This window comes from Cotesia typhae, unplaced genomic scaffold (genome assembly GCF_013202065.1).
Source record: "Cotesia typhae breed Kobodo isofemale line unplaced genomic scaffold, CoteBio_Ctyphae contig_65, whole genome shotgun sequence".
Taxonomy (NCBI): Eukaryota; Metazoa; Arthropoda; class Insecta; order Hymenoptera; family Braconidae; genus Cotesia; species Cotesia typhae.
In genome coordinates this window covers 282039-305671 of record NW_027423762.1, presented here as the reverse complement: position 1 = coordinate 305671, position 23633 = coordinate 282039, and the positions used below count along the sequence as shown (strand labels likewise).

General features: G+C 30.4%; 4 protein-coding genes across 7 annotated transcripts; 1 reads left to right on the top strand and 3 right to left on the bottom strand.

The window, feature by feature from the left end:
• Nucleotides 1-676: 676 nt before the first annotated feature.
• LOC141532613 (uncharacterized) lies at nucleotides 677-3025 on the bottom strand. 2 transcript variants are annotated; one of them, XM_074251044.1, is made up of 2 exons: nucleotides 867-3025; nucleotides 677-796 (listed from the first exon to the last, which is right to left on the bottom strand). In XM_074251044.1, the coding sequence occupies exons 1-2, from the start codon at nucleotides 2395-2397 to the stop codon at nucleotides 750-752; spliced, it is 1578 nt and encodes a 525-aa protein (XP_074107145.1). In that variant the 5' UTR covers nucleotides 2398-3025; the 3' UTR covers nucleotides 677-749. The 2 variants fall into 2 exon arrangements, with proteins under 2 accessions (XP_074107145.1, XP_074107146.1); XM_074251045.1 differs by having other exon boundaries at nucleotides 678-796; nucleotides 919-3025.
• A 1205-nt stretch (nucleotides 3026-4230) lies between these two features.
• On the bottom strand, nucleotides 4231-14117 carry Usp16-45 (ubiquitin specific protease 16/45). Its single transcript, XM_074251043.1, has 4 exons — nucleotides 13891-14117; nucleotides 11568-13813; nucleotides 11088-11257; nucleotides 4231-4435 (listed from the first exon to the last, which is right to left on the bottom strand). The coding sequence occupies exons 1-4, from the start codon at nucleotides 13979-13981 to the stop codon at nucleotides 4363-4365; spliced, it is 2580 nt and encodes an 859-aa protein (XP_074107144.1). The 5' UTR covers nucleotides 13982-14117; the 3' UTR covers nucleotides 4231-4362.
• Nucleotides 14118-15154: 1037 nt separating this feature from the next.
• LOC141532618 (male-enhanced antigen 1) lies at nucleotides 15155-17060 on the top strand. Of its 2 annotated transcripts, none has more exons than XM_074251051.1 (3): nucleotides 15155-15547; nucleotides 16353-16560; nucleotides 16639-17060. In XM_074251051.1, the coding sequence occupies exons 2-3, from the start codon at nucleotides 16369-16371 to the stop codon at nucleotides 16924-16926; spliced, it is 480 nt and encodes a 159-aa protein (XP_074107152.1). In that variant the 5' UTR covers nucleotides 15155-15547; nucleotides 16353-16368; the 3' UTR covers nucleotides 16927-17060. The 2 variants fall into 2 exon arrangements, with proteins under 2 accessions (XP_074107152.1, XP_074107153.1); XM_074251052.1 differs by lacking the exon at nucleotides 15155-15547 and adding an exon at nucleotides 15598-15622.
• On the bottom strand, nucleotides 16922-18288 carry Mrpl48 (mitochondrial ribosomal protein L48). 2 transcript variants are annotated; one of them, XM_074251050.1, is made up of 4 exons: nucleotides 17969-18283; nucleotides 17689-17722; nucleotides 17489-17622; nucleotides 16922-17404 (listed from the first exon to the last, which is right to left on the bottom strand). In XM_074251050.1, exons 3-4 carry the CDS (start codon nucleotides 17590-17592, stop codon nucleotides 17122-17124), a joined length of 387 nt encoding a protein of 128 aa, XP_074107151.1. In that variant the 5' UTR covers nucleotides 17593-17622; nucleotides 17689-17722; nucleotides 17969-18283; the 3' UTR covers nucleotides 16922-17121. The 2 variants fall into 2 exon arrangements, with proteins under 2 accessions (XP_074107151.1, XP_074107150.1); XM_074251049.1 differs by having other exon boundaries at nucleotides 17689-18288.
• Nucleotides 18289-23633: the final 5345 nt, after the last annotated feature.

The following is a 23633-nucleotide window of genomic DNA, read 5'->3' as shown; positions in this document are numbered from 1 at the left end:
TGATGGATTAGTATACTTATTTAGAGAGTCACAAAATGTTATAAAATTATCTTTTTTAATTTTAGCTAACCCAACCTTAGCATTATGTTCGGCTCTAACCCAATTTCTAAAATTATCGCGACTACCATTGTGTTTATATTGAAATAATGCAGCTTTTCTCTTCCTAACAAGTTTCTCACACTCACTATCCCACCAGGGTGCAATACAAGATTTACTAAGCGTATTTACCTTGAATTTACTCTTTTTCTTTTTCTGATTGCAACTAGGGTTGGCTTCCTGGATGCAGTTTGTGACAATCGCAATAAAAGTAGTATATTTAGTTTGCATATCTAGATTTACATCGTAAATTACTTCCTTGACTTGACCAATACTTTTAATAAAATTTTCGTCGACTATTTCCCAATCTGTTTTAAAATTAGCAATCCTGTTTGATTTAAATGAAGTTTTGATTTCGACTCGTTCATTCAGCGTAATAAAAATAGGATAGTGATCACTGCCCCAGGAATGCAACCCTACCGACCAATTATATGACGCTAACGAAGCACTATCGATAAAAGCCAAATCAATTGCAGACTCTGTACCATATTGACGAGAGAAGTATGTACTTTTACCTTGATTTAATAATTCCACCTCTGACCTTTCTAAAGCATTGAAAAATTTTTTTTCTTCTTCACATCTTAATCTGTCGCCCCACAACAAATGATGTGCGTTAAAATCTCCAGCAATGATGTATTTGCCATCAAACTGGTTCAGAAAGCGCATCCACGAGGTTTCATTAATGTTGTTACCAGGAGGCCTATAACAAGAATCAACAGTTAATTGAGAATCAGCTAGAAAAATCTGTACTGCACACATTTAGATATTACCTTTACAACTGTATAAATTAAAAATTCTCTTATATTTAATATTATTACTTACTAAGATGGCTACTCCACCACCTACATTATTTACTCGATCTTTCCTTACCACATCGAATCCTTTAACATAAATTTTATCAGTTGAATTAAGCCATGTTTCTGACAATAGTATTAAGTCAAAGTCTATAGCTCTTTTTTGAATCTCAGGAAGCTTCCGCCGAACACTCCTGCAGTTCCATTGCAACAAACGTAGATGATTAGGGCTTCGATCCATTATGAGGTTGAATGGATTGTATATGCAATGACATTTCCAGATTCTGGGCCACAATGACCCTAGGTATGGAACATTCCTCAAGCACTCTGCTAACTGATCCATGGCTACCTTTGTACCCTCGTTAGCTAAATTATTTGCACCCTTGGGTGCTTTAATCTCTTTTAATTGATTTTTAATTGCTTCAATTGTACACGTTCCTTGTATAATGTTAGCTCTAGGTCTGGTAAACGAAGAGGTATTTGTATTTAACTCCAGAAAATTAGCTTGATTCCTCACTGGCACAGTAAAAGAATTATTTGAACCCTCGAAGATTCTTCTAGCCTGTATAAAAGACACGTTGTCGTAAGCCATTATTCTGCTGATCTCTTTAGCTTTCAGGATTTCCTGAGAATCCTTATGAAAAGAACGGTGTGCCCCTGAACAATTAACACATTTGGAAGGTCTATTACAAACGTGTGACTCAGCATGACTGTTCTCACCACAAGTCAGACATTGTTGTTCCACTTTGCAGAACTTGCTAATGTGGCCTAATTTACCACATTTGTAACACTGTCTGACTGAAGGTATGAATGGAGAAACCTTGATATGAGCTTCGTAAATTATAATGTACTTTGGAATGTTTGAGCTCCTTATAGTAAAGCACACCGTTGTAGTTTCTGCTCTCGTACTATTACCGTCCTCGCCTTGTACTCTTCTGGTAAAACGATACATATCTGAGACCCGTAATCCAGGGTTGTAGATGTTCACCTCATTAATGAACTCGTCCTTTGAAATGACAATCGGTATGTCGCGCACAACACACTTTCTTAAAACTCTTTCTCTTGGCACGAAAGCTGAAAATCCTTGTTTAATAATATGATCGTTACCTACCATGTTATTCGCTTCATTAAATTGATCAAATGTGAGAAGCCAAGTACCTCTTGATAAGTACTCAATGAGCTTATGTTTAATGTTACAGTTTCTCAGCATTCTACCCACTTCGATCAACATCTTTGGTCTTTGAGTAGTATCAGCTTGTCGCAATTGGATAAAGAAAGGACCTTTATCCGCTCTGTCGTATTTAAGCATTGTGATTGCAGTGCCACCGGCTCCATTTACGAAATTAGCACTATTATTAACTATATTTATAGAATTATTTTTGTCTTTATCTTTATCACTGTTCTTAGCGCCTTTAAACACTTTGGAATTGTCTTTACCACCTTTGTCCAAAGCATTTTGTGCGAGGCTAACAGTATGCTGCCTCTTGTTGTTCCTGTTAGCTCCCATAGTTGTTACTGCTTCTTCTTTCCTTCTCTTAGCAAACTGCTTCTTGTCCGAACTTTCAGATCTACTACTTGATCAACTTCTATTAGTATATAGCCTTGGATTTTCATTAGATACTTGAGCCTCACTTACTAAACTGGAATATAACTGGGAGTTGATTAACTCATCGTCGTTCACCACTGTATTGTTAAATAATAACACAGAATGATCATCATCGTCCATTAACTCCTCTCTCAAGTCCTCGCTTGCCGCCATACGGCATACACAGGTTAGAAACCTTAAATTACCTAATAATTTTATTACAACTGATTATATGCAAGATTAAACCGCCAAACAACTCACAATATTGAACTGAACACTTGCGAAGCAAGTTAATATGTCGGTATTATACTAATAACAACGAATTTCAAGAATAATAATACCGCTTTATTTTAGCGTCCTTTTTTTTTCAATTCTACATAGTAGTTATGATGTAGCAGCACATGCCGCCATCTACATAGGATATAAATTAGCGGTTTATTTAAATTCAAATCAAACAAATAATTGATTAATATTATAATTATAAGAATAATTATTTTAAGAGAAATAATAAAAATACTATTAAGAACATCGTAATAAAGAAAATAAAACATATGTAATACTTAAATATAGGATGGTCACTAAAGAGGAAAATAAAATATAATATCCCGAGAAAAGCTATAAAAGGAGAAACTAAAATCTTAAATAACAAATACATCTTTGTTTCTTAGAGACTCTTGCAAAATATTACAATTTATGACTTTGAATAAATGACTCTATTATCCTAGGCTAAACTAAATATTCCCTTTTTTATGGCTTTTCTTCTAACCAGGCAACGACTACGACGCCATGTGTTAAACACATGGTTAGTTTCATTTTTCCGAGAGAAAACTAAGCGAAGGCGTCACTTTTATTTTGAGTTCCACTCTTGAAGAAAAACGACCAATTAGAAATAATTCTTATAATAAATCCAACCCCTAAAGCTAAATTCTCCCCTCTAAAATAAGTTATTAACTCGATGTAAAACTTAGAAAAATTAAGACATAGCAGTAAGCAAGTAACTCCTGTATATGAAACATCTTACAATATATCCCATATAACTTGTATATAAAATCTTATCATTACTGGAGCCAAATACGGATCATCTCAAACTAGCCAAGGATCGTCTCAACAATCGGGGAAGTCAATCTACCTCACCGTCGACCTTCAGTAAGCGCGCAAGGCTTATACAGTTATTTAACCAACAAGTGCGCAAAGCTTGTTGTTGACTAGTTTACTTGAGCTTAATTATCACTAAGTTCTCAACAGCTCTTTTAAGAGCTACAATTCGAACAGCACTTTTCAGCGTTAAGCCGTCAACGGTTCTTCTCAGAACTTAACATCCAGCTCTCTTTCGAGAGCGAGTGACCTTTAGTCACCACCAGCCAACTTGAGAGCTTGCCCAGTAGTTTGCTGACTCAAACACAGCCTGCAGTCGTCTCCGCTCACACAACGCTTCGAGTCTTTTCAAACCCAAACGACTTTTCTAAAAGCCAAAAAATCAAAAGGTCTTTATCAAGACCACCAAACTATTCAAGCCACGTAAGATCTGTATTCAGAGTTAAGGGAAATCCAGTATAGACATGTCGACCTATACTGCGAACACACACACACACACAATATAGTGAAATCGCTGTAGAAATAGTCAGAACTGCTTCTCAGGACCTTTAAACGTTGATATCTGATGAGAATTCAACTTTCGAAAATAGTGATGAAACAAAAAACTTTCTTATTATTGAATATAATTGATTTTTAGGATAAGTAGGAAGTTGAAAGTACTTATATTTTAAAATAATAACATATTTATACAATGTATTAGGTACCGTATCATTCAATAGTACAGTTCGTATCTCATGACAAATTAATAATCAAAATAAAACAGTAGATCCATACAAATAATTATATTTTATATCATAAAACTCGTTCATAAAATAGAAGATAAGCTTGTTTCTTAAGAACGGTTGCTTCTTCAATTTGTGATACCCTGAAAAAAGAAAATGTGTTAAAAATTGACAAAATTTTATTCTTGATGAGGTATATGATACAAACAAATTTCAGATAAATATACAATCAATGACGCTTATTTAATTTTTAATTTGTTTTCAACAAATTTTACCGTAGTATACCGTAAATTTTATTCGGTCCTCGGTAAATTTGATAAAGTTTACTGTTAAACAAATGAATTTGTTCGTAATTTTAATTTCAAAAATGGTAATAAATAAAAAGACTGCATTTTTTCCGACGATTAGTTAATTTAATCGTAATTTTTAAAGAAAATTTCTTTCCTTGTGGTAAAAATTAAAAAAAGAAAGAAGAATATTTTTTTAATGAACTAAAATGTAAAAAAGTAATAACAAAAAAATTATTTTCATAATATTACAGTGTGAATGTAATGATTGGGCTGTTTTTTTTTTTTTTTTAATATGTTAGTACGAGTCCAATCTATGTTTTTGTCAACAAAAACATATTAAAACTTCCTCGGAAAATTCAAAAATCGGGAAAAAAAAACTCAATTTTTTCTTTTTACGGGATTTTTCTAAAAATCAATGATTATGATTTATAATTTGAAGAATATATATACGTTATTTATTTTCTCTTTTGTTCGTTTTCTTTTTGGGAATATTATCCAAAAACCAAAAAAAAAATTGCTAATCACGAAAAAGTAGAAAATTCTAAAAAATTACTTACTTTTTAAATTTTTAATATTTAAATAATATATTATTTTAAATATAGTTTTAAAATATTTATAATAATAGTAATTTTTTAATTAATAATAATTTTATTATTAATGTATATAGAATAAGCGAAAGTAAAATTTAGTATAGACCGGATAGCTCAAATGGTAGAGTAGCCGACATGTCATCGGAAGGTTCTGGGTTCGAATCCCAGTCCGAACTATTCGAATTTTTTCTCGCATATTCTATACACTCACATTAAGAAGTTCCTCTCCCTAATCCTTTCTCAAACCTTTCCCACAAAAATATCCTGTTACGTGAATGTTGGAACGCCTTCATGTAATGATTATCCGTAACTCCTATTTTCCCGCTTCACAGCATTATTTTCGAATTTGAAAAATGTGGAACGCTTCACGATTTTGCGTGTCATTAAAATCTTTTAAAATCGTGAAGCGTTCCACATTTTTCAAATTCGAAAATAATGCTGTGAAGCGGGAAAGAATAGAAGTTACAGATAATCATTACATGAAGCGTTCCAACATTCACGTAACAGGATATTTTTGTGGGAAAGGTTTGAGAAAGGATTAGGGAGAGGAACTTCTTAATGTGAGTGTATAGAATATGCGAGAAAAAATTCGAATAGTTCGGACTGGGATTCGAACCCAGAACCTTCCGATGACATGTCGGCTACTATTATTATAAATTTTAGATATTTATATAAAATTATTTTGAATAATATCTAAAATTTTTTATTTGCACTTTTGATTATTCTAAATGCTAAAAACGATAAATCTAATGTATTGATTTTTTAAAATATTCTCAAAAGAAATAATAATCAAAACAGAAAATGAATTACTGATATCCATTATTCAAATTCTTAATCATGATCATTAATTTATAGAAAAATGTTATAGAAAGAAGACTAAGTTTTTCCAGAATTTTTTGATTTTCCGGATAAGTTTTTGAATTATTTTGTACATAAAAACATAATTTGGTCTCTCACACGAACATTAAAAAAACATTAGCCCAATGGCTCCAACCATTTTCAAGTTATGCGCCCACCAACGAACTGCATTTCATTGTTAAAACTGTTAGTTAAAAATGATGACTTACTTTAATTGTAATTTAAAATTTCATGAAGAGCCTCATGGTCCTATGTCGATTACATTTAAAACTAAATTTACTACTTTGACATTCAATGTCTATGGCTTCAATTGTTGAAAAATATAATGGTCACTCAGATGTATGTTTATTTCTAATTTTTATTTCTTTGATACAATGTCAAAAGCTTTTTGCTATTTCATAGAACGGTCACATACACATTTTGTGAAATTTTGACGTCTGTTGAGTTCAGCTAGTTTTTGATAAATATTGATTTAACAATGTTGTGCGCACTGCCATCTCTCGATTAGTGTAACGTAAAAGGTGGGAATTTGGAATTTGTAACAGCAAGAGTCGGGTCTATATATGCTATGAACAAGATTATTTCAAAGAAGTTTAACTTTGGTGACGTCTATATTAGGATGGAGCAAATAAAATATTTGAAAAGCGGTTGACCTTCCAGCCATCCCTGAAACTTCTGCCAATATTCGAGCTCGAAACGCTTGAAAAATTTTCGACGAACTTTTGAGCTCTTTATGTCAAAAATACAACTTGTGTACATTTTCAAGCTCGAATAGTTATTATAGAAACACAATCTTTTGAAAAATTAGATCTGCAATATCTCCTGAAAAAATTAACCGTTTTTGATGCGGTTCGCGACATTCAACCGAGTTTAAACGCAAGTCCTTTCCATTCTTGCAAAATGATTCGACGAAAAATTCCGAAGTTATATATATATAAATTTTCTGAGACAGCAATTTCTCGTGAATAAATTAACCAATCTTGATCAGGTTTACAGAATTTAATGCGAGTTTATTAGCACAAATAAATTACTTTTTATTTATTATTGCTTTTTACTTGTACACCTTCTCGGTTCTTACACGGCTGATATTCCTCTTTCTCCTAGCTTCTACACGGAAAAAAAATTATATGAAAAATTACAATAGTAATATCGTAATCCAGGACTATACTTTTAGTATCTTGATTTTTACGATGCTGCCGTCTACAGAATACAATTTGAATTATTGAAAATTATGATGTTATTTAGTAAATTTTTTTTCTGTAAGAGCAAGTGAATAAGGACTCATACTATATATTTTAATAAAAGAAAGACAGAATCCAGTAGTTTGCGGCGCCACCACCAAAAGATGACCAACTACTGTATGGAAGGTCTTATTATGTGACGGAACAGAAAGTTTAGATATTCTCTCCAATAGCGTAAGGGGATAAACCTTGGACTTGTGGCGGAGAGAACTCCGGGTTCGATTCCTCGGTGATGCAGAATTATTTTTTTCGGTAATCTAAGGTTCTTTTTAATTTGAGTGATAGAAATTTACGATGCTGCATCGTAAAAATTACGATGTTTGAGTTTAGGTCCGGCACTACAATATTCTGTACTAAAAATTACGATGTTTTCACCGTAATTTTTCATACAGTTTTCTTTCCGTGTACGCTTTATTCTCTTCTCATAATGGACCTCAGCACGTCCCATTCGACACTTCATTTTAATTTTTTGCTAAGGAGCAACTTGTGCTTTCTGTACTGCATTCACCCTATTCCTCACCTATTCCTAGATTCTTGGAATAGTGGCATGAGAAAACCACAGAGAAAACCCATGCCAGTACAGTCGGAGCAGGGCTAATCTCACGGTAAGAATCGATAAGAAACTTGTGACCATACATTTTATGAAGTTTGAATTTACAACTGAGAGCCAGAAAAGTTAGTGTGCTAGGCGCCCGACAAGAAAGTCGTAAGAGAAGTCGCTGCTGCTTGTTGCTCGTTTTCCAGCACGCGCCTAGGGACAGGAGAGATCTTTGAGATCGAGATTTGACTGATGTGGATAGGTGGACGGGACAAAGACCCCGGTGTCAAGTCTCTTTGGCAACAAGTTGTAGTAGTCGCCGACTACTAAAATTCATGATTTTATTTATCACAAAATTTATATTTTTTTCCTAAAAAAAAAACTGACCGCGAAGTTTCGAACCCTGGTCGCGTAGGCGTGCATACATAGACGTTGCCACTTTAGCTGCATCTTGATGCGAGAATATATTAGTAATTAAGTATAAAATCTGCATTCAATAAGTTTTATACGTAGTCGTTATTAATATTATTTAACAATATTCAACTTTTAACCGTTGATTATTTATTATCTAAATTAATAATTAGAATATTGAAAAATTGCAGAATTTTTTAAATATTTATTTTAAGTACAATCTATCAACTTGACATTTTCAAGTAAATTTATTATTAGTTGACTATACACATTTTCAGTCATGCTTGCAACGCTACCACGTGATAATGAAGAACTACTTTGGTTAATTATCCAGTAAAATATTGATGGTAAGTTGGTAAAGTAAGTAAAATATATATTTCACCGGTAAATTCTCTTCCCTAGTAGTCGGACGCACTAATTGCAGTTCCAAGTGATTTATAAAGGACGCTCCAGTCAACTGAGCAAAAAATTACTACGTATGCCAAGAGCTATTTTCTTTGAGGAAGTCCAAACGTAGAAAGAACAGGACAGTATACACACATGATGAGTGTACGATCGCTACATGCGACAGCTATCTACTCAGCCTTGTAAAAGCCAAGACCGGTATACAAATAAAAATCGAAATAATAATAATATTCCGGATATTGCCCGTTTTGCCCATAGAAATTCATCATGACATTTTTCATTAGTCAGTATTACTGGTACAGAAATGACTAAAGACTGTCGTAGGTCTGTTGGCTGTTATACAAACCGAAGTTAACAATCGACTGAACTGCGATCAATTCTATTGAAATACGACTATTAGCGCCGCCGAATCCAAAGAATCAAGAAGCTGATGCTTCTTAGTAAAGAAGACGATTCGAGGCTAGACTGTCGATCAATGCGGACGCGCTTCGTAACTTAAAGTAATTTATTACGTAATTTTGTCGCGAGTTTGTTTACTTGAATTATTGTAAAATTGTAGTAAATTATTTTAATATGAATCTTTTGTTGAGTCGACCAATCAAATCAATCATATTTCTTTTAGGATGATTTTTGTCTAATGATGTTAGATATATCTTGAAAGCTTTCTTTCTTATGCAGGTTTTGTTCAGTACTAATACCGGTACCTTCCTTCAAACTTGGGTAGGTTTTCTTACAAATAAAATTATTTATTGGTCTTGAAAAAGACCGATTGGTTAAGACTACGTAGTAGTCTTGAGATGACTTATTAGTCACACGCTCTTAAATAAGAGAAAATGAATATTGAGCTCTGAAAAGAACTGTTTGAATTTTAGCTCTTAAAAGAGCTGATTTAATGATACTCGAACGTAGCTGAGATTGAGATGACTGGATAAAGACATTCGATTGAAGATAGACAAGCTTTGTACGCTTGCTATCCTAAATACTGTACTGTTGATATAAGCCTTGCTCGCTTACTGTAGACTGTTGGCGAAATTCCTTCTTCTTCTTCTTCTTCCTCGCTTGATGGTTTAAAGTGGACTGTGTCGTAGCTCTCCTCGCTGCCTCTTTTTAAACAGTCTGTTGATTTGAGAGGGGATTAGAGTCTGTCAATTCACTGGCCCGGCAGCTCCGATGGACTGAGTGGGAGTTTCGAAGGTAGCGGCCCAATAACAATTTAGAATAATTTCCCACTATAATTGGAATAATTTTCCACTAGCTCCCTAGTTAAGGTCCGTGCTTTTGTTAGTACCATGACTAGCTCTCTAGTCATGGTCCGTGCGATTTTTGATGCCAAATGATGATTTTGGCTTTTTTCAACAAGTTTTAATAATTTTAATTTTTTTTTTTTTTTTAGGTTCCAATTTGGTTGCATTAACCAACAATTTTAGTATGTTTATTACAACACAATCCAAACAGAATAACGAACTTCATCATCAAAGCTTATTCATAATCACTAATTACAGTAAACATGATGCCGTAGCTGTACACGTGTTTTTGAAGACAACTACAAATTATTTTAAAGAATTATAATTCTATAAAATAAAAACTTTTGTTGTATTTGGTAATTATCAAGTAAATTTACTATACAACGATGATTTTTTCACCTTGCTGCTGAATGACATTATTTTCTTACAGCTTACAGTGAAAAACCATGTGACATCGCGGATACGATAAAAATAATTACAGCAAGAGTGAATCTTCAGCGAAAAATTGATGAGTAAATTATAACATCTCAAGAATTGTATCATTGCAGCATTCAAAAATTCACTTCTATTATACCAACAGATAAATATTATTTCTTAGAAATATTCTCGTTCAAATGTTCAGTATAAATGTAAAATTAAAAAAAAATGTTAATGAATAAATATAAACAATTTTGTGATTATTGCCTATTAAAAATTAAAAATCTGATTCTTAATTTATGAATCCAATTAAGATTATGACCTTGGTTAGAGATTTACCATTAATTTTGAATTTTTACGGTTAAACATGGAATCTTATAAGAAATCAGTTTTTATTTTATTTCATAAAAAGTACCGTCAAGATTTCAATAAAAATTGAGAAAATGGGAATAAATAACATATTAAATATTTTTAGGAAATGTTGATCATGGAAATTTTTTCTCCGATTTTTCTATTAAGACCACGAAAAAAGAATTATCTACGTCATAAGGCTGCAAAAGGACGATTTTCCCGACAATGTTAATGTTACGATATAAGCCTAAGATTCGTAGTGTGAAGTAACGAAAACGGGGACTAAAAGCTGTCTCATCAAAATCAGCAAAGGTACGGTCGATTTACAAAAAAAAAAAGTCATTTAAGTTACCGAATGTCGAATTAAAACTGCATAAATAGGCTATCAAGAACATATTGGCAGAGTGCACATTATTTTAATCAATATACTGTTAATAAATATTTTAATACCTTGAATCAGATGCGTAAAACCATTGGCCAGGTAAAATGTGGTCGTTTTTCTCTTTATCAATACTAATTTCATTGGTATCATTGCCATTTTCTTCATTTTCAGTTCTGGTAACGTCGTTTCTCAACAAAAATGACCATCTTGAATCATTTGGATCTAGTTTCTTGCGAGTCTACATTTAATATCATCAGATCATTATTATTAATTACATAACTTGACGTTGCTACTTATGACCAAACAAGCTAAAACATAAGGCTCCAGCTTTTCGAACATGAGAATCAATAAGGAGTAAATTTGAATCCCAGTGATTGCAGAAATAATTTTTCGGCAATTCCTGAGATTTCCGTATAAATACACCTATGATTTATTGACAGAAAGTTATTTGTCCACCCGCTAAGTGTAATTTTTTTTTTGTTTTTGATTGCTTAATTAGTTAGCTTTAATTATAGTGAAAAAAGTGAATGAACGAATGCATACTATACCTTCACATAAGCTACATAATGTCCCCCATGAATCGTTCCAGAATGTTCGATTAATCCATAAAGAGAATATAATTTCCGTTTTTCTTTGTTTTTACAAAATGGAGCCAAGTCTAATTGCATTGGAAAAGAAACGTGTTTATCAGTTTTATGATATCCATTTAATTTTTGAGATTGAAACCTTTTTAAATGAAGTATGAGAATTGCAGGTGATTGAGAAATTAAATATTGTTTCACACTAGGAGTATAAACACTTTTCAGGCCAGGGACTTTATCATCCCTTGTTTTATTCATTCTATCAGTGCATACTTTACATTGAACTTTGTTATTGTCATCTAACAATTCGACCGCAATGAATTGATTCAAGCAAGACTCTATTGAAATGTTGTTATTTTGCGGTTGATAATGTGTAAATGCTTGAGATTTTAACTTATCTTGACTAATAGACATATTAGATAACTTTGTTGTCAAATCAACCGAGTTACTTGAAACATTAATGCAAGGGACTCGTTCATGAGGGATATTTTGAGTTTCTAGATTTGAATGGTCATCCTGATTTATAGCTTCAGAATGAGTTTCGTTAGACATATTTATTTTTTCTAATTCTAAGCTATTATTGCTATTAGAATTTATTTGTTTTTCAAAAATATCTTTATTTACATCTATTTGATTTTCAACATCAATTAGTTTTTCAGTTTCAATTTCATCTACGTAATTTTCAGCATCGATTGGTATTTCAGTTTTAATCTCATTAACGTGATTTTCAGCATCGATTAGTTTTTCTGTTTTGGTCTCATCTACTTGATTTTCTACATCAAGTTTTTCAACTTTTAAATCAGGAACTTCGTTTCCATCCTCATCATCATTACGTATTTTACGTATATTACGTATTTTATTGCTATGAAATTTTTTATTCGATCTTCGAATTAATTTCGCATTTTGTTTTTCTTTTTTCAATTGATGTTTACTTTTCCTATCACAAGGAAAATATTTGTTGCAGGCTGCATCGAGTTTTTCAATTTTATGTTGTTTAGCATTAAAAGTTTGAGCTTTTTCAACAATAACAGGAAGACTAAGATCCATAAAATATTCACTACGTTTAGAATAATTATTACACTCTGTACATTTGACGGTAGATTCTAAAACGCCTCGAAATAAAGATTCCACGCCCAATAATCGCGAGTTTGCTTGATTTTCATAAAATTTAGCAAAAGCTTTGTTTTGTACATCATTTTTTTGTTTTGTTTCATTATTATTACGACCAATTTCCTTCAAAATAATCGATTGATATCTATGAAAATCTTCATTTCTAATTAATTCAAGTAAAAGTCGCAATAATTCATGTGAATCGTGTTGACCACCATCTGTACAATGCGATATTTTTTTCCTGAGTATATTGAGTAAAAGAGATGGTCTATATATTTCACTACTATTAGGATTTCGCATATCAATTAACGTTTTATGAAATTCGACAGTAAAATTACCGGAACTGTCTAAAGTTTTTTCAATTGGTGGTAAGATATGAGTTCTTACATCATTTTCATCACCGTTATAAGCTACTTTTACTTCACCTCCTGGAAGAGAGAACTTATTTTTTGGACTAATTAAATCATTCAAGACTTCAACTAGATATGGTGTTTGAGCTAAGCATTGCAATACAGAATTGAAAAAACATGTATTTCCTAAATTACTCAACCCTTTAACAGGGAAACATTGAAAAGACGCTTCTTTCTTATTCTCAGTATGAGAAGTTGAACTATATTCTTTTGGTTTTTTTTCATTTGATTTAGGCATAGCATTATTACATGAAAACAATTTCGGTGTCAGTGCTTTTAGAAATTCTATTTTTTCATATAATCGTGTATTACTATTAATATCAATAAACATTTTACATTCATGGCAAAAAATTTTCCAATCCAAAAGATCAACTGTTAAATAATGCCAATCACTGTGCGGTATACGATAATGTTTTTCAGCATGGTTTTTAACCAATTTACCACATGATTGATTACCACATTGTAGGCAAACCAACAGAGATGACCTATTATTGTTACTATTATTACTGCCATTGTTATTATCATTATTATTATTGTTATTGCTATCATTAATATGGTTATTATTAATTATCTGAGTAGAGTCTATGCGTAAATTATGACATTGTAAACACTTATCACTAATTCCATCTTTTTTCAATATTTTACGGACGTTGGATAGATTAATAGACTTTGAGATATGACAGCACTTGATTTCTATAAAAACAAAAAAATTATAAGTCATATAGATATTGACAATTAGAATTCAAATAAAAAATATGCATAAAGTTAACCTGAGTTTGAACTGCTGCTTACAGTATCAGATGAATGTTGAACACAATTATTATTACCGTTTATATTTGATCGATTTTTTTTTTTCCCCATGATTATTACACTAAATACTTAACAAATTATTCAATAAAATAATATTTTTTCTAACTGTTGATTAACATTCACAACGTGCATTGAAAATACGAACAATTCGGAACTCATCAGTTAAACACAATTCAATTATAAGGTTATATTTTGATCTTTTGATTCTGCGGCAATATTAATTTGACTTGAGAATAACTCCCTCTTTCGATCGCGATTTTAACGAATTTATGTGCATTCAATTGACTGTGCTTAGCTAAACTTAAATTACTCAGTGCAACTTCTTGTGTTATTAATCAGAACAAACCATATATTTCAAAAATAGCGAAAATCGAAAAAAATTGACCAGAACAGATTATTTTCAAATATCTTCGAGCAGGTCAACAGAACAAGACAATGGTGACCTAGAAATACCACATGGGCGGTGAGACATCAACGGATGCAGTTTAATGGTTTTCATACTTGTAAAAATTATTATTTTTTTTAATTTTATTCTTCTTCCCAAGCAGCATAAATTTTTTTTGTTAACGTTTTATTGAATTTAAGTTAACGATAATTATTAATTTTGACTTCTCGTTCAATAAAATCTACCAAAAAGCCAAAATTTTTTTGTGACGCTTTGGCTTACATTAATTCTAAATTAGATACAGAATATAAATTGATAATTGATTTAATTACAATACTATGTAAAAATAAATTTAATAATGAAAATGTTATTTATCAATATTATTTTCGGTCACATATTACTCGATCTATTATTTGTTACTCTAGAACACGGATCCATTGAATTTCACACGTGTTGCTTACAACTTTTCTGCATAGTTTCAAGTTCCATGTGACGAAAATATGTTGGAATATAAATTTTATTTTATTTTCTTTCTATAAATAATTTCGAGTTAAAATTAAGGCAATTTTACTTTAATATCTACAACATTTAATATTCGAAAATTTTATTTGAATCTAGGCTCTCATAACAGGTAGCGTCACCTTCTGGAAGTGACTAGGTGAATCACACTTACAATTCGAAGAGTACCAGCATTCAGAACCAGTGTGTGTACTGTTATGCTTCCATCTGGTGGATATTAATTTATTTTATTGAAAGCTTTACTTACTGTAGTTTTTTCGCCCAGGAGTATTATTGAAATCATAAAATATTTTTATGCTTATGATATATTTGACCTATTACATTACGAATAATTGGCTTCATGATAGTAAAATTAGCTGAAAGCTGTCAATTTTTAGAAATTTTTTTTTTGCTTAATAAATCGTAATAAAAAATTTAAAAAAATTACATTAATCATTTTTGTGAATATCTCGATGTGAAATAAAAAAAAATTTAATTATTAAATAAAATTCTAAATTTTGTTAGGATACAATAGTTTTAGAGCCCTGATACCCTAATAATTTTTCACGGGTCTACCAACACTGTGTACCCAACTCAAATGCAAACACACCTTAATAGTGACAAGTGAGAGATGAGTGTTAAGTGAGACTTATGTATACTTTCGTAAGACAAAAATAATAAATTTCGATATCAGATATAAATAGTGAAAAATAGTATACACACCCTCGAAAAAGGTAGAGGATATTTAATTCTGTGTGTTTCCATTTTAACTTATTATTAGGGAGGCAACTTTATACCCAGACTGAAATGTACTGCATTCCCCATTACTGTCTAACATATTATTAAAAAATTTCTGTTTACCTTTTGATATTTATTTTTATGACACTGAAATCAACAGACATCTTAAAATTTATTAAATTTTTATAACCATTGAATTATTATGAAATAAATGTAGCAAAAGGATTTCACACGGAGATATCATATTAAATTATAAATAGGAATTTTCAAAAGTATTTTTCTATCATAATTGGTTTGTTATAAAAATTTAAGAAATTGTCAGATGTCTACCGATTTAAATGTCATTTGTTTATGTAAATTTATAACTCGCAATGTTCTGTATTTCTCAGATTAACCTGCTATTATAGCCGACAAAAATTTTGAAACTCAAATTTAAATATCATATTCAATCAATTTTAAAAACTCTTTAAGGAATTAACATCTTTCCAAAAAAAAAAAAAAAAAAATCAATTGTCTCTTAGGGCCAGTTTTTCAACATAGGATCAAATTGTTTTATCATTTTGAATATATTTATATATTTCATAGATATATATATATATATATATATATATATATATATATATATATATATATATATATATATATATATTTACAATGATTAAAATAATTTAACCCTGGGTTAAAAAACTGACCCTTAGATATGTAACATTACCAATTAAGGGACTAAAATATTATCATACTACTTATTTTACAAATATCAATATAAATTATTCAATTTATTGTTTATTTTACTATTAACAGAGATTTAGAATTAATTATGTCACCTGAACCAACGCATCAACCAATGAATCAAGATTTCATAACCGAAAATTCATCAATAAATAGAATAGCAGAAAATCATGAATCGGACAGTGATGATGATGAAATTGAAACAGCGGGTTATTTACCATTGTCACAAGTACCAACAGATAGTGATTTGATTATTGATCATCCTGATAATGATAACGAAGTAAGCTAGAACAATTAAAAAATTTAATTTACAATAATTGCGTAAAATCAGTAAATTACATCATTTTGCTCTTATTAGGATGATGAGACGATTTCATCGATAATTGATTCAACTCCACAAATAGCACTACCAATACCTGAGCTACAATCACAACCTACACCAGAAACTCTTCATCTTTGGAGTTCATCTGCAAATAATAATTCTAATATTGATCTTGATCCTGTAAAGATAAATCAAGTAAAATCAATGATGGCTAACTTTGTTTTACCTGAAACAGCGATTCCGGAATGGGCTAGTACAGTAACAGAAGATATGTGGAAAAGTCAACTTGTAAATCGGATAAAAGAAATACGAGAAGAACTTTAATTTACAAAACACTATATTTATATTATTTTAATAACAATTTATAATTACATGGTTGATGACAGTATGTAAATATTGGTTGAAATTTATTTGTGTTTGTAATTATTGTTGGAATAAACTAATTAGTATTGAAACTACCCAGCGATTCTTGAGTTGGTTTCTAAAAATACATTGGAAAACTTAAATTTATCAAAATTTTCATTTTTTGCGCATATTCTCTAATTCAGTTTTTGCTTCTATAAGTTCTTTATCAGGGATGTATCGTTTATTTTCAAATGCCAAATCCCATGGTTGAACTTTTAACGTTACTCCTTCTGGAAGTGTTGATTCTAATAATCTTATAAACATGGGGAGTCGAATCGATGATACATCTCTTACTACCACATTTCTTTCATAAACTTCTAGTTGATAATCAATTTGTAAACCGGTATTAATATCCTTTAATCGTTGTATTTTAAGAGACTTTGAAGGCATCGCAAAACTGAAAATTCCATTTTACTCAATGAATTTTTGTAAAAATGCAATGAAAAAAAGCAACTACAAAAATTTTTCACTTTTTACGTACCTTCTTTCAATATCAATATCTAACTGTACAGCATGTTGATGAATTAATCGTTGAAAATTTTCTAATGTAGGAAAATTGTAACCTTTAATTTGTACATTCACCATTCCATATAACGGTATTTTAGGTTTTAGCAACTACAAACGAAAAAAAATAATTTAATTTTCTATGTCAATGAAAAATGTTTAAAAAAAAATACTTACACTTAAATAATCCGGTGTAAATAGGCTAGAAAATCTAGGAAATTGTTTTATTGACGATTCAAATAAAGATTTAATCACATTATTATGTAAAAAAATTGCCATTTTTTTTTTAAATAGAAGTCGATATGAAAATAAGAAAAAAATTATTTTTAATGTAAACAAATTCAAGTGACAAGGAAAAAGTTTATTTATCTATCCCCTACTAAACGACCATCATCATAAATATATTAATTAATAAAACAAATTTGAAGTGATATATTGATGTAGATGAAAGTAGTACCGTTTTTACGAATTTTATAGTTCTAATTACAATCTGTTAACATTTTTACAAATTGCATATTTTGTAATGCATCCAATTTTTTATTTATCTATTTTATTATTTGTTTTATAAGAACGGCATTTAAAGCATTTCTCAAACCCCCACTTATAGTGGCCTTTGCTTCGGATATCTGACATGTCAAATCGCATGAGTGTGAATTAGCAGATATATGATAATTTTTTTAATTTTCATGAACCATTTATTTGTACAGAAGAAATAGTATAAAAAAATACATATAGAAATTTTCCTAAGTTTTTTCTATGCAATTTTTTAGATTTTTTTTACAACCATTAAGTTAAAATTAATCTAAAAATTCTCAAAAATTAGCTGTCTGCTGAATTAACTCTCATCAAATAGCAGCTAATTTACTTACTGGGTTGCCAAATACATTATTTGTATTATTCTCATTACTTTTCCTGTTATATTTCCGGGAATAATCTAGGTGAGAATGCCAAAAGCTCCGAAAGCGTGTATGCGTCCTAATATATCCGATGATATAATAGGTATCGTTTTATGCATTACGCGGCAAATTCACTATAATTTGAATGATTTAATTTAACTTATAATAAATTATAAATAAGACATATTACTTTATATACGAAATTGTTGTTGTACATAAATTAAAGTATTCTCCGTAAACAAACAGTGAACAAACTAACTTTGTCAACATTTCTCAGAACACCTGTATAAACCTGGTATCAAATAATTAATTTTAATTAATCGGATCTATACAAATCGTTTGTTCGTCATTTGTTCTTATTTGTTCGTTAAAAATATTTATTTGTTCGGTTATTATTTATTTATAAAAATTAAACAAATTTTTTTGTTAAGTTAGCGTTTTATGGCTCGAATTAAAAAAATTTTTTTAAACGATAAATTAATTTTTTTTATTGTTTGTTCGATTAATTTGATTGTTTGTTCGATCATTTTTCCATTTTAATTTAATTTTTTCTTAACAATATTTTCAGTTTTTTTTAGTTAGTTCGGCGCATGCGCAGACTTGTGAAACTGTTAAACGACTCTTGATCCCTTAAGGGGTCGAAATCTCACGGTGTATCTACGTTAGCTCCAATCAGCTCCAATATTGTATTTATGGCAATATTGCTAATTAAATATTCTAATTAAATTTATTGAAATAGAAGTATTACGGAATATAATCCACTCATGTATTCAATTGTGATAATGTCGGTTGGTGTTTAGTTATTTGCATAATAGTTTGGAGTATCTATTATAGAAAAATCTGCTAATTGATTTATCAAAAAAATCCTTAGCAGTTCAATTATACATAAATTTTTCTGTGCTTTTATTTATTTATATTCATCAGCATTATTTTAAACTTTCATATTTATTTGGACAAATTTTCGTAAATCCAAACTTTCATCGATACCAAAGCAACACGAGCAGGCATAAATTATTGTCTCTTATTATTTACTTAATCGTTACTTAACGATTTGCAGGGTTGGAATTATCTTGACGGTCAAATTTGTCGGAAGAATTGCTATAAAAAAGGAGTCAACTATCATATTATGATTAAATAACCAGACATTGTTAATAAAAAAAAAGACTAGCAACTTGCAGTTGTCAGTGCTTCGTAGACAGTTGATAATAAAAAATACGTGCTCAGAAACTACTGGTCAATATGACACGTAAACCAATAAAGACACAAGGTGCTTTCCTTATACAGAATTCCTTCAGATGGTATTGCTATATATTCCGATTTGGATTCAAAATATCCCAGAGTTCGATAATTAAACGGTTGTTATCGCGTAAGTCCAAATATAAATCGGGTTACAAAATGGCGAGGATAAATTTTCAGAAGTCATTTAGATGATTTGTGTGTAATGATTGTACGAACTTACAAGCTGTCACTCATGGTCTGTTACTCAGATAAAGAAATTCAGGATATAGAAGAAATTCATCCAGACGAAAATGATCGATCATAAATCATTAATTGTTTACTATAAACCGGAAAAACATCATGTTGACATCTGATAGTGAGCGATACTTAAACTGCGGCGAAGATTTCTGAAAAAGAATGATTTAAAAACACCAAATAAGATTGAATCATTTTAGGATAAGATAACGATTTATTGTGCTTATTACATGGTAGCTCATTTGAAAAAATACGCATAGAGAGCTAAAGAAGTACATAAAGTATGTGATTCCTTTCATGCTAACCATGAAGAATAAAATGCAGGTTTTAAGCTTTACTGCACTTAACTTAACGTTTGAATTTGATAAAAAATCATATTCGAAAGCAGCAAAGTATATTTAAACACCGCTTTTGATTTGAAAGATACAGAAATCCGTTGTATTGACGATGCAGCTGAAAAGACTGAGGAAAAATGCTGTTTTGGATCTTCTACAAGTTTATTTTATGATATCAGGAATGGTTGTCAAAGCTGTGTACAACAGTATATCAATTATTTCACCATAAAATAACGATATTCAAGATCTATCATCAGTATTTTTTGATCGATAAGTAAAGATAGCCCTCTAAAACAATACTAACCCTGGAAAACATTCTCAATGAAAAATTACTGATAATTTGTAAACAGTAGGTAATTTTTTTTATCAAATTAACAAGTAGATTAATTTATTATTTAAAATATATAATTTTATAATAGTTTTCAGAAAAAGTCGGTGAAGAATGCCAGAAATTGATGGAATGATGCAAGAATCAAATAGGCTGATATATTAACTAAGTGTTTCCGTACTGCTGGATGTGAGTATTATTCGTTTATAATAGAATAAAAACCTAGAAAAAAATATAGGGCACTTTAATAGAAAATGTGCTGTTTTTTGTCAATTAATGAGAGCATTTTTTCTTAATTTAACGCTTACAGTAACTGGACTGAATCTTTTTTGTTCAATATATTTTTATTTTTATTTTTCAAGTTATCGAAAATTAAATTTATTATATTAAAAATCTTAATTTGCAAAAATTAGTTTGTTTCATAACATAAATTTATTATTCAGTCTCAATATTATATTATAAATAAAATATTATCTAATAATAATAATAATAATAATAATAATAATAATAATAATAATAATAATAATAATATGTATATCTTGGATTAATTATTATTTTTAGAAATATTTTATTTTAATTAAAATTGAACTGAGAAACAAATTTCATTTATTATTTATTTTATTTACTTAATTTTACTGATTACCAATATTTTCAAATTTAAAAAAATATTTACTCGATTATCAGTCGATAAAATAGTTTTGTCGTTGAATTTAAAACAATTTCGCTATTTCTTATAAAATAAATGACAGCCCGTTTAATTTTTCTGTACCTCAGGTAATTCGACTTGCTTTATTAAAAATTCGTATAATTTTATATAAAAACAAATTAAAATTCAAAACTATTTTTACGGTTTTTTTGTTATTTTTTAAAATATTTATTTATTAAGATATATTTGCTGATTTTATTTATTAAAATTACTGATATGCGACTGATAAGGTTAATTGATTGTACTAAATGCAAACTTAATTATAATTTTAATAACCTAATTATTTGTTTTATTCTTAATGTTAAATTAATTTATGATTTGAATCATTTTTTTCAGATTTCAATTAATTAATAAAAAATGGGTCCTAAAGCTAAAGTTTCCGTTGAATCTGCAGTCAATGTTTTAAAAAAATACATCAAATATTTTATTCCACCGGAAAAACCTAAGTGGTCATCGGACATTTGGCAAACCCTTTCTAATGAGCTGGAGAACAAATGGGATCGTCACGCTGTGCGTACAAATGTAAATGGTGATCGAAGAAATATATTGACCATCGCTTTGAAGGAATGCGGCTATTATAGAGATAAATTAATAACAAAATCAGACATTTATGGTGATGAAATTGAAAGTATTGACAGTAATAGTAACAGCGATGACAAAGGTGACAATGATAATGATCCGGACTACTGCGAGCATGTTGGATACTTGGAAGATTTCAGTAAAATTGAAGAATTCGATGTAGAAATATGCCGAGACTTATGGAACCAGGTAATTCAATTAAGCTTCGATGGAAATAAACAGCAATGCCTAAAACTTAACAAAAGAATTTGGACCGATATCATAGCATACTCCTTTTGGGAACAATATCGTTTAAAATGTGCTTTCATTTTCGATAAGGGAAGAATATCTGTAAATGGCAATAATTATCTCACTATAATGGCCCATTGTAAAAGTAAGAAATGTGGCAATCGCTTACTTGGTTTAATTGAAAATGCCCCTCGGGAAGACGGTCCTGTATTTATTAAAATCAAGTGCTATGATACACGTTACGTTGATAAACACGAAGATTGTCGAAGACCGTTGCAAGCTGAAGGACGAAAAATAATTAGTAAAGAACCGAAAGATCTGGGTGTCCATGGATACACTAAACAAGCAGCGACGAAATTATTACGACCTGGCGATACTGGATGCCCATTTCTACACAAACCAACCGTACTACGCCAAGCAAAGAAGCAATTTATGGATGATGAACGAGGAGTGAAGCCAGTAGATCGAAAGGATACTTTTGCAGCAATTGATCGCCTTAACAGTGATCCTGTTTATAGGAACTCAATTGTAATGATCGGGAAGGCACCATTTTTTGTTTTTTATACAACGCAATCTGAAATGCATTGCTACAAAGAATATCGTCGTCTTCACAGAAAATATTCTTCGATTTGTGTTGATGCGACGGGATGGGTTGTTCGCAAAATAGTTACTGGAGGCGAAAAAAGTTCTTATATATTTCTTTATGAAATTGTTATAAATTTCAATAAAACATCTCAAGCTATTTATCAAATGTTATCCGAAGCACAAGATGCGGATATTATCACACTGTGGTTGAAAAGATGGCTACGTTTGGGAGCAAAGCCTCCGCACGAAGCGGTATCTGATGGAGCTCGTGCTCAATTAAATGCAATGTCGATTGCATTTAATGATATGCCTCTTAAGAATTATATTGGAGTTTGTTTTGAAAATCTCCAAAGTAAAATAACAACAGATATTACTACTTATATCAGATTAGATGTAGCGCATTTCGTGCACACAATAACAAGATGGAAATGCTTTAAAACAGTAATTCATTCATCTGTGATGAAATTTTACACTTACCGTATATGCCTTTTAATTGATTGTAGTAACTTCAAATCTTTTGAACATATTTTGTTACTAATTTTAATTGTTTGTAATAACGAGTACGAAGATAGCATTATTTCAATTAACAGTGAAACTATTACTCCCACAAAAGCAAAATCAGAGTTGGAAAATTTGATTTCAAGCAGAAATATCCAAGAGTTTTTGTTGAATGTAACACAAGAAATCGATAAGTACGATTTTGATTCTAAAAAATGTGATGTTGAACAAGTTTCATCGAAAATCTCCGAAAAAGATTCAATGTCTATGTCAGCGTGGATGACCAAGCTCTTGAAAATGTCTAAAAAGGTAATCTGTCAAGGGAAAAAGCTCCAGAGTTTTTTTATGCCTCCAATAGAGGAACCATTAGTGGAAATGATAATGGAGTTTCCTTTGTGGTCGAATGTATGCATTCCTTATACTGATTTGCGCGCAACATTTAGCTACGTAGAGCAGGACTTTAAAGATTTAAAAATGGCTCTAAAGCATCAAGT